This window comes from Macaca nemestrina, chromosome 2 (genome assembly GCF_043159975.1).
Source record: "Macaca nemestrina isolate mMacNem1 chromosome 2, mMacNem.hap1, whole genome shotgun sequence".
Taxonomy (NCBI): Eukaryota; Metazoa; Chordata; class Mammalia; order Primates; family Cercopithecidae; genus Macaca; species Macaca nemestrina.
Genome location: NC_092126.1, coordinates 946,280 through 956,402, shown reverse-complemented (window position 1 = coordinate 956,402; position 10,123 = coordinate 946,280). Strand labels below are relative to the sequence as shown.

At 55.3% G+C, this 10,123-nt stretch overlaps 1 protein-coding gene across 1 annotated transcript in view; it reads left to right on the top strand.

Annotated features, from left to right (window-relative positions):
* Nucleotides 1-885: 885 nt before the first annotated feature.
* LOC105470977 (mucin 4, cell surface associated) overlaps nucleotides 886-10,123 on the top strand; it is a 62,595-nt gene continuing 53,357 nt past the window's right edge. The window contains 1 exon segment of the mRNA XM_071090544.1: nucleotides 886-1,097. Within this exon segment, the coding sequence (XP_070946645.1) occupies nucleotides 1,016-1,097 (82 nt within the window). The 5' untranslated portion in view covers nucleotides 886-1,015.

Genomic DNA, 10,123 nt, shown 5'->3' with positions numbered 1-10,123 from the left:
AGCGGAGGTATCCCCGTTTGCCTTTGCGGAGAGCTACACCAACTGCCCTCTTCACCTTTACAACCCTGTTTGGGGTCCTTGTCCCTCTTCACTTGTGCCTGTGAGTTCCAAGAGGTGGAACTGGGGTGAGCGGAGCCCCCAGGTCTCCAGGAGCAGCTCCACCTCCTCATGGGTTACAGCTGCACTGCTCCTCCTACCCAGGTTCCACCTTCAACCCACTGCCCACGCCAGCTCACTCGGGCCAGCCTCCCACACTGTCCCAGGCTCCCTGCACCCAGGCTCCCTGCCCTGGAAAGAAGAAGTCCACTATTTGGTGAGGGTCTGCCACGCATCTGGGGTCTGCCACGCATCTGGGGTCTGCCATGCGTCTGGGGTCTGCCATGCGTCTGGGGTCTGCCATGCATCTGCACTGAGCAGATATTCTAAGCACAACACCCCTTTCCAAAAGATGGCGTACATTTCTGTTCCTGCCCCTCACCCACATGGTTCCCCCGCTTCCTATTTCCCTGGGGTCTGCGTAAATCTCACTCTCTTTCCCCCCTTCATACACCCGCAAGGTCGCTCCCTCTGCGGCCCTTTCTTACCCATTCTTCCCAGCAGCCCAAAGTTCTGGTGGGACAGGGGCAGCCCCTGGGGAGGGAGGAGAGGGCCCAGGAACCCAGCCAGGAGGGCGGCCCACCCATTTCCTGTGTGACCTGTTCCCGTCCCCCGTGTCTCCTCCCGTGTCTCCTCCCGTCCCTCCTGCCACTCAGTCTCAGGCTGGTGAGGAGCAGAGCAATGGGTGCACCGGTATTTTCTTTCCTGGTGGGGAGTGGGGTGGGGCTGAGGAGAGAAAAGCCTGATTGGTGTGGGGCCCCGCCCTCTTTTGTCCTCTTCCCAGGTTCTCTGGCCCCTTCAGAGAAACGCACTTGGTTCGGGCCAGCCGCTGGAGGGGACAGGCTCACGTCTGCTTCTCATACTGCAACTCCTGGGCGTGGAGCTTCCCCAGGGAGCCAGAGGAACTTTTGCGGCAGCCATGAAGGGGACACGCTGGAGGAGGGTCCCCTGGGTGTCCCTGAGCTGCTTGTGTCTCTGCCTCCTTCCACATGTGGTCCCAGGTAAGTGATGGAGAGAGCAGGTGAGGCTGGCTGTGGGGAGCACATGGGGGAACTGGGAGCTGTCAGAGAAAGAGAGGTCCGGGGAGAGAAGGAGAGAGAACAGGGGAAACGGAGACAGAGAAGAGGAAGAGAAGAGAGAGAAAAAGAGAGAGAGAGAAAGGAGAAAGAGATGAATGGACAGCATGGGGGGAGGGTGGAGAGAGACCCAGAGAGGGAAAGAAGAGGAAGGGAAGAGGGAGAGAGAAAGAAGAGAGGGCCAGACAGTGGCTCACGCCTGTCATCCCAGCACTTTGGGAGGCTGAGGCGGGCGACTACCTGAGGTCAGGAGTTTGAGACCAGCCTGGCCAACATGGAGAAACCCCGTCTCTACAAAATATACAAAAATTAGCCGGGCGTGATGGCACATGCGTGTAATTCCAGCTACTCAGGAGGCTGAGGTAGGAGAATCGCTTGAACCCGGGAGGTGAAGGTTGCAGTGAGCTGAGATTGCGCCATTGCACGCCAGCCTGGGAGAGAGAGTGAGACTCTGTCTCAAAATTAAATAAATAAATAAATAAATAAATAAATAAATAAATAAGAAATAAGAAGAGGGGAAAAGTGGGGAAGAGGAGGTGTGAATTGGCAGATACGGGACAAGATCTGAGGGGAAAGACAGGGAGAATGCTCGAAAGAGAGAGAAAAGAGGACAGAGAAGCAGAGGGCAGCCCGGCGATGTCTGGAAGGATCTATGGAGGGAGCCAGGGCTTACTCGCGGAGAGAAAGACAGGCAGAGCCGGAGCAAGAGGAACAGAGTCGAGGAGGAAGATGCACACCGCTGTGTACAGAGCCGGGGTGGAGGGGATGCCGGGAAAGCTGGGTGATGAAGACGGAAGAAAACTCAAATAAAGCCGCAGGGTGAGAGGACGAGACAGGTGAGAGACAGACAAACTGACACACCCTGGGAATGGAGAGAGGAGACGATCGGGAGACAGCAGCAACCGAGGGAAGCGACGAGGAGGAGAGGCAGGCCGGCTGGAGGGCGGTGTGGAGGAGGCGGCAGGGCGGAGAGGGCCAGGAGGTGCTGGCCGTGGGCTTCTTGCCTCTGAGCTTGGGTTTAAAAGCTTTCACCTGGGTCACAGCCTTGCCTGGGGCTCGCAGCCTGGCACTGGCCTTGGCCTCCTCCATGTACAGAGCCGGCAGGGGAGGGATGCCAGGCCTGTGGGAGACGTTCCCTCCGGGGCCCCCAGTCCTCTTCCCCACACCTTCCAGGCTGCCCCTCTGGCTTCGGGACCAAGTTTCATTCTGTATTTCTGGGTGTCTGAGTCTTCGGGGGAGCGTCTGGGGTCCAGGAGAGGGTGAGGGGTCCAGAGTTGAAGCCAGAGTTCGAGTCTCAGCTCCTGCCTGCCCTGCCTCAGCAGGCCGGAAACATCCACCGAAGGAAAGTGGTTCTTGGGCGCATTTTCGAGGCACCTCTTGGGAGTGGGTCAGAAGGGGAATGCCCTGTAAAGGCTGCAAGAGAAACCGGGCTGGTGAAGTGGAACATTCCATCTCAAAATGTTTCAGGACTTGACTCAGGACAAGCACCCCCACCCCACCCCGGCCACATACCCTCGCTTGAGTGCTCATCCCACTGTGAGGACATGGAGGCCAGAAGCAGCCGCCACACGGCCTCGCCCTGCAGATGGTTGAAGGGGTCTCCATGGGAATCGCGACTCCCAGAGCGAGGCTGGGGGTTGGGGTGGCACGGAGGCAGCTCGCATTTAGGAGCCCCAGTGCCAAGTCTTTGCCATGAACCGTTATGGTCCCCGTGACCAGGCCCCGCCCCGTGTCTCCCCAGGGCCCCGGTCCCCTGTGTAAAGAGCCGTGGTGAATGGCTTGACCTCCTGATGCCTAAGTTCTTGAGTTTCAAAATCTGTGATTTAAAGCTGACCACAAATGGCTAGGTACCAGCTGGGCACTCAGCTCCATGTGGAGCCAGGAAGCGGGGTCTGTAGAGAGGAGTCCAGAGGGGCAAGACCCGGGGTGGGCGTGGAAAAGCACGGGGCATGACCCCGAGAGGGAGTGGAGGACGGCTGGTGTGCAAAGGCATCTCCACGGCGACCCGAAGAAGCTCGGCATGCCCTGGAGCGCTGGGTCCTTTGCGTCGTTAAGGGGACCAAGAGGAGCTGGGCCAGGAGAGGAGGTGGCAGTGGCCGGGAGATGGCACCCACACATCTGACTGGGCATTACCAGGGCCTTGGCAGGAAAAGCAGTCACCAACGGTGGGCAGGCGGCCCCCACCCCACAGGGCAGCTGCTGGGGCACTGGCAGCCAGCCAGCCCCATTCCTTTTGGCTCCCTGAGGGGGCTTACAGATGACCTGCCTATGTTTGAGTCTAGGGTCTGTTTGCACACTTGCTGGCAGGACCCTCACCCAGGCTGGGTCACACTGAAGCCCCAGGCCAGAGGAAAAACCCAGGGTTTCCACAAAGGAGCCGCCACAATGAGGATTTCCTTAAGGAACAGCCCTGGCTCTCAAGGGTTAAAGGATAAGGCACAGCAGACAGAGATGGGCTAGACGAGGACAAATGGAAATTTGGTGTCCACTGGTGGCCCCAGGCAGGAATGACTCAGAAGGAAGCCTGGCTGTCCTGGTTCCATGCCCCAGGAAAAGGCCACTGGGTTGAAATAGGCCTTGGTCTCCAAGGGTCACTATCAGTGACCCCGGGGAGGTGACAGGCTGGACCAAGCACAGGACAGGCAGGGAGGAGACGCCGGCCACAGCGCACCCCGAGGGGAAGGATCTCTGTGGGCCCCTCCTCGGAGAACCCGCAGTCTGTCTGTTGGTCTGGGAGAGGCCACCTGAACTTGCCACCAAGGACCCCAAAACTCTCCATAGACCCCTCTGCCCTCTGGAAACCCCACTGTGCTCCAGGACACGCAGAGGGAGAGGATCCCGGGACAGGAGGTCCCGCCAAGAAAATCAGCCAAACTGTGGCCAACGACCAGCAAGGGGCACAGCAAAGAGCAGGAGCTGGAACCCAGAGGCCCAGCGCCAGCGACGCCCTTGGCAGCCCGGGGAACACAGGCAACGCCCCTTTGGCTCTGGAGTCTCGGTCTTCGTCGGCAAACTGAGCCCAAGGGGAAGGGGCTGCTATGTAGGGTTGTCATGAGGATGAAACGAGACAGCATCTGGTGTAAAGTAGAAAAGTCATAAAGGGCCGGGCACGGTGGCTCACACCTGTAATCCCAGTACTTTCGGAGGCCCAGGTTGGTGGATCACCTGAGGTCAGGAGTTCAAGACCAGCCTGGCCAACCCCGTCTCCACTAAAAATACAACATTTTGCCAGGCATGGAGGCGGGCGCCTGTAATTCCAGCTCCTCGGGAGGCTGAGGCAGGAGAATCACTTGAACCCGGGAGGCACAGGTTGCAGTGAGCCGAGATCACACCATGGCCCTCTAGCTTGGGTGACAGAGCGAGACTCCATCAAAAAAAAAAAAAAAAAAAAAAAGAGAAAAGCCATAAAGACACGTTTGAGAGAGAGGCCTGGGAAGAAGGGGAAGGAGGGTGACGGAACCCGGAATGGCATGGGCACTGGTGTCGGCCCAGGGTGACGTCCTTTCATGTAAGGATCCTCGTGCCTCTAAAAAGCCACCCTGTACTTCCTGTGGGTTTGCAGGGGCTGGCGTGGTGTATTCAGAACATGGCTTATTGCACGAAGGGACCCCGAGTGCCAGTCGTGGCCCCAGAGCAGGGCTCGCTCCAGCAGACGGCTCTGCCTCACCGCTCCCTGCCTGTGAGTCCCGCCATGCCCTTGGTTTCTGGGCTCAGCTGTGGAGACCGAGGCTGGCCTGGCAACGCTCGACACGCAAGTGGTTTGTGTCTTCATTGCCAAGAGAGGACAAGAAGCGGTTGGACCTCTGTGTGCTCAGCGCGTGGTTTTGCTCCTGAGTCTGTCCTCTGGTGTCACGGTGCTGTTAAATGCTCAAAATGTGCACATCATGTAGTTCCCAGAGCTTCTCTGAAGGCCTGGACAGGGACCTTTTAGGCTCTCTCTCCCCCTAGTTTCAACCTTTTACCTTAAATATACATATTTCTACTAGGCTGAGTTCATGCCCCAGCGTGTTCTGAGAAATTGAGTCAAAATAACTGAATCTGTTGGCACTTCATAGACGGTTTTTTGTTGTTGTTGGTTTTATGGATTTGTTTGTTTTTTGAGACAGAGTCTCGCTCTGTCACCCAGGCTGGAGTGAAGTGGTGTGATCTCAGCTCACTGCAGCCTCCGCCTCCCGGGTTCAAGAGATTCTCCTGCCTCAGACTCCCGAGTAGCTGGGATTGCAGGCGCCCGCCACCACAGCAGCTAATTTTTGTATTTTCAGTAGAGATGGGGTTTCACCATGTTGGCCAGGCTGGTCTTGAACTCCTGACCTCAGGTGATCTACCCGCCTCAGCTCCCAAAGTGCTGGGATTACAGGTGTGAGCCACTGCACCCGGCCCTACTTCATAGAGGTTGAAATGCCTTTTCGCCCTCCTCCTTGAGACTCTGAAGAGGCCTCAGGAACTGGGCATTGGTGTTGCACATGAGGCCCTGCAGTGGCACGCCTGCTGGGAGGACAGGAGGAAGGGCACTGGCTGTGTTGCCGGCAGCTCCACTCCCCAAGTGTGCGTGTTTAGGAACCGCAGCAACATGGACTCTCTGTGGATACTGCCCCCACCAGGTTGCAGTTTGGGTTCCAAAAGTCCAGTTGCCAGTGATTTTGGGGGAATTTGGAATAAGAAGGAGCCTAGCCTTTGGAGTTGTTCATTCACTTGCAGAATTTCTACTCATGCCAGCTGCTCTGGACAGGAAGATGAATCCGTCACAGTTCCTGCTTTTCAAAGCTCTCTAAGTTAAGTGACTTGTTTAAGGTCATAGAACCCGTAAGTGAGGCAGCTGGGACTAGATCCCAGGTCTCCTGCCTCACTGTAGCACGGAGCCTTTCAGCAATCTCCAAACCAGCCCAGCCCACCAATGGAGGGAAGAACAGAAGCATTCACACACGCTGCTGAGACAGCCATTCATTCATTCGTTCATTCATTCATTCATCCATCCATCCATCCATTCGTTCGTTCGTTCGTTCATTCATTCATTCATTCATTCATTCATCCATCCATCCGTTCGTTCGTTCGTTCGTTCGTTCATTCATTCATTCATTCATTCATTCATTCATTCATTAAACAACCGTTTGGGAAACGCCTGCCTTAAGTTCCTGACATTGTTCTAGGACACAGCACTGGATGCACACAGTGAAGAATGAAACAGACATGGCCCAGTCTCTTGGCACTAAAATCTTAGTGCAGACAGACATCAAATAATTACAGAAATGTTCCCAGCTGCACATGTGGTAAATGCAGGGTGGGAAAGTTCAGGGTGCTGAGAGCTGCATTTTGAATGGCCAGAGAGTACGGGACTGCGTCTGACTGACAAGTCAGGAAGGCCCCTGTGAGGAACTGCTGTGGGGGGAGCTGAGGCCTGAGGCTGAGGACAGCTGGGTGGGAAAGTGCCAGGCCTGAGCAGGCAGAGGCGGAGCTCATGGAGAGGCAGGAAAGAGCTTGGCCCCTGGGAAGGCTTGGAAGAGAAGGCAGGTGTTAGATCGCACAGGACTTTGCAAGCTGTGGAATAGATTATGAATTTTATGTTATTTTATTTATTTATATTTTTGAGACAATCTCACTGTGTCACCCAGGGGAGGGCAGTGGCGTGATCTTGGCTCACCGCAACCTCCACCTCCAGGGTTCAAGAGATTCTTGTGCCTCGGCCTCCCGAGTAGCTGGGATTACAGGCACACGCCACCATGCTCTGCTGATTTTTGTATTTTTAGTAGAAATGGGGTTTCACCATGTTGGCCAGGCTGGTCTCGAACTCCTGACCTCAAGTGATCTGCCCACTTTGGCTTCCCAAAGTGCTGGGATTCCCGGTGTAAGCCACTGTGCCTGACCCAGATTATGGATTTTGAGTAACTAAAATGACAGACAAGGCTGGTCATGGTGGCTCATGCCTGTCACCCCAGCGTGGTCACAACGCTGGTCACAGTTGATTCTGGGGCTGATACACAGATAGCATTAGCTCCCCACCAAGGGCGGTGGGGCCGGCGGTTCAGCGTCTGCACACCTTCCCGGCCGCCTGCCGCCTGTGTGTGGGCGAATGTTCTCCTCAAGGCCATCCTTACCGTTGGGCACTTCCCTTGGGCTTACACTGCCCTGCCTGAGGCAGCCTGGCAGGGGCCCCACCGGGCAGGAAGTAATGCCAGGAAAGTGAAACACTGTGGGCGATGTGGCTTATGGGTTCCTCACCTCCGGTTCCAGGAAAAACCCAAGGCAAACAGACCAGAGGCTAGGAACAAGCCTCAAGCCACAGCACTTAGAACGCCGCAGGCTTTGCTGTTTCTTCAGGGAGTGGCTTCACCCATCTTGGAATCTGTCTTCCGCCATCGTCACTCATGCTGCTGCCAGTCCTTCTCCGAGCCAACAGCACATCTGTCACCTCGGCACACCTGTGGAATCACCAGAGGGACTGGGGAAAACCTGGGGAAAACCATGCTACTGCCACTCAGCCTTCACGTTCCTGGAGCCCTAAAAGACGCGAGGCCGCTGCGGGGCGTCTCCCACCTGAGGCAGTTCAAGGAGAGAAAAGAACTACCTTGATGGGAGATCTCTGGCTGACGTGATGGCAGAGGCTTGACGGAGGCTTCAAGGACTCAGATGTGGGGAACGTCTCTACCTCAGTGCCAGCTCCAGTGCCCTCCTTGTCCCTGGATGGAGCCTCCTCCTCTGAGAGAATGTCATTAAAACTCTCCATTTCACTCGATGACACATGTGTGTCTTCTCACAGTGACCTTGTCACCTTAAGGGGTCAACAGCCTTCACACTCACCCTAACATCATCCCAGAAAAGAGACGCCAGGAACATTGGCAAAAATACCCCAGCGTCACCACGTCCATCCCAAGAATGAGCCTGGCTCAGCCTCAGGCTCAGAGACCTCTGCACGTGGCAGTCCAAGAACCTCAGCTCTCCACCCACTCGGTGGCAGTCCCAGACCTGAGCAGCTCGCAGCTCTTCCGAGCAGCAGCTCTTGCCCCGAGCCCCCGGCCCTGCCACTTCCAAGGCATGTAATATCACTCAGTCTCTTCAAATCTCGATTTCCTCACCTGTGAAATGCGGCCACTGTTAACAAGATGAGCTGTAAAGCATGAACACGAGCACGAGCTGTGAACATCTGTATTATTCATGGAGTCATAATGTGCCCACGAGAAAAGGAAGGAGAAGTCCTGCTTCCCTGGTCTGCTCATCACAAGTCAGCTGACCCCCAGTAACTCGAGACCCAACACAGATGCAGAGCCCACGCTGCCTGCAGAGTTTAATCCACGAGGTCTGGTAGGAAGAAAGTGAATGTATTAACCAAAACTAGCAAAGGGGAAGCAGCCAGATTTCTACTTAAAGTAGCTGCTTTAATTTTCAGAGGGGAAAGCATGGGTTTCCAAGGGAAAGCCTTGATAAGGAAGGCGCGCAAGAATCGGGCTGAGTCCTATGTCCACGTATCTTGTTCTGGTGGCTCTTTCGGGTCCCAGTCCGTCTGGACCTCGAGCTGACATTATTTTAACAACGGCCGGATTTTAAGGAGTTGTCATAAAGTAATTTCTGGGATTTTGCAGCTGGGTTTCCAGATGTGGTTTGTCTCTTTCAAGATTTTAGCCCCTGAAACTTTTAGGAAGACCCACATAGTTCAATCCTCGCACATAGTTAGGTAAATGGAAGGGAGTGTATGCAATAGTCAGAGTGACAGGGAGGAGGTGGCAAAGCAAACAAGAGGACGTGATGGGCAAACACTTGGAGGAAGAGCAGCTAGTACCGACTAGGACATTGGGGACAAGGAAGAGGAAGAAATCAAGAGGACCCAGAGCTTTCTGGGCTGGATGTCTAGGGGACTGTTGTTAGAATGAACAGAAGGAAGGAAGAAAGCTTGGAAGGAAAGATTGACCTGGACCTGCTGCATTGCATGAGCTAGGCAGGAAATCCCTGGGAGGGTGAGGCCAGCATATGGGTGGGAAGTCAGGGAGAAGTACAGATTTGTAAGGCGTAAGAGTAGACGCAGGGTGGCCAGAGAGGGAGGGGCAGCAGGAGAGGGAAAGTGCTGGAGACATGTCATTTGGGCCTGGAGGGGAGGAGAGAGGCGGCAAGGGGAATGGAGGGCCCGGGAAAGTGGACGGTGGAGCAGGACCCGTCAGCTTCAATGAAGGTGAGGCTGGGTGGTGGCACGGGGCCGCCGGCCAGGGAGAGCACGTTGAGGTGGGTGCTCAATACACATCTGTCAAATTCATGAACAAATAATTGGATGGGGCCGAATTTACGAGACGCGCGGGGACTGTAGAAAATCGTTCTTGCGGTTGGGAAGGAGATTCTGGTAGCTCTGAGGAAAACGGCTTGAGCCAAGTGCCTGAGGTGGGGGCAGGGCGAGCAGCGCGTGGTAAAGAAGAGGCAGCGAGGGGACGCCCCTCCTTCACGGTGCTGGAGGGCAAAACAAAAGACAGGGATGAGGACGACACAAACGGATGAGAGACTTGTTTTAGGCCAAGAGACACCTAAACATGGTCACAGGCAAAAGAGAAGGAGAAAGGCAGAAAGAGCGTCAGAGGCAGAGGCAGAGGCAGAGCAGTGAGCCACCCAGGCAGGAGCCACAGGGCCCCGGGGAGGGTGTGGGGAAGGCTCTGGGCATTGAAGGAGATGAAGGGCATGGCTTGGGTCCTTTCAGTGAAGTAGAAAATGGAGTGTCATGGGGAGAGGAGAGACCTGTTTTTCTCCAATATCAACTCTTGACGCTCAAATCTCCCAGCTGTCTGCTCTGCAAGTGTATGCGTTTGGCCAGAGTGAGAACAGTAAGTTTCAGTTGTCTGACAGCCTGATGGAACCTGACGGGCCTGGCTTGCGTCCTGGTGAGAGTCAAGGTCAGTTCATTCTGGCCAACACTTGAGCAGCAAGAACAAGGCTATGAATATTTTTTAGAATAAAACTTGATTAAGTCTTCAAATTTC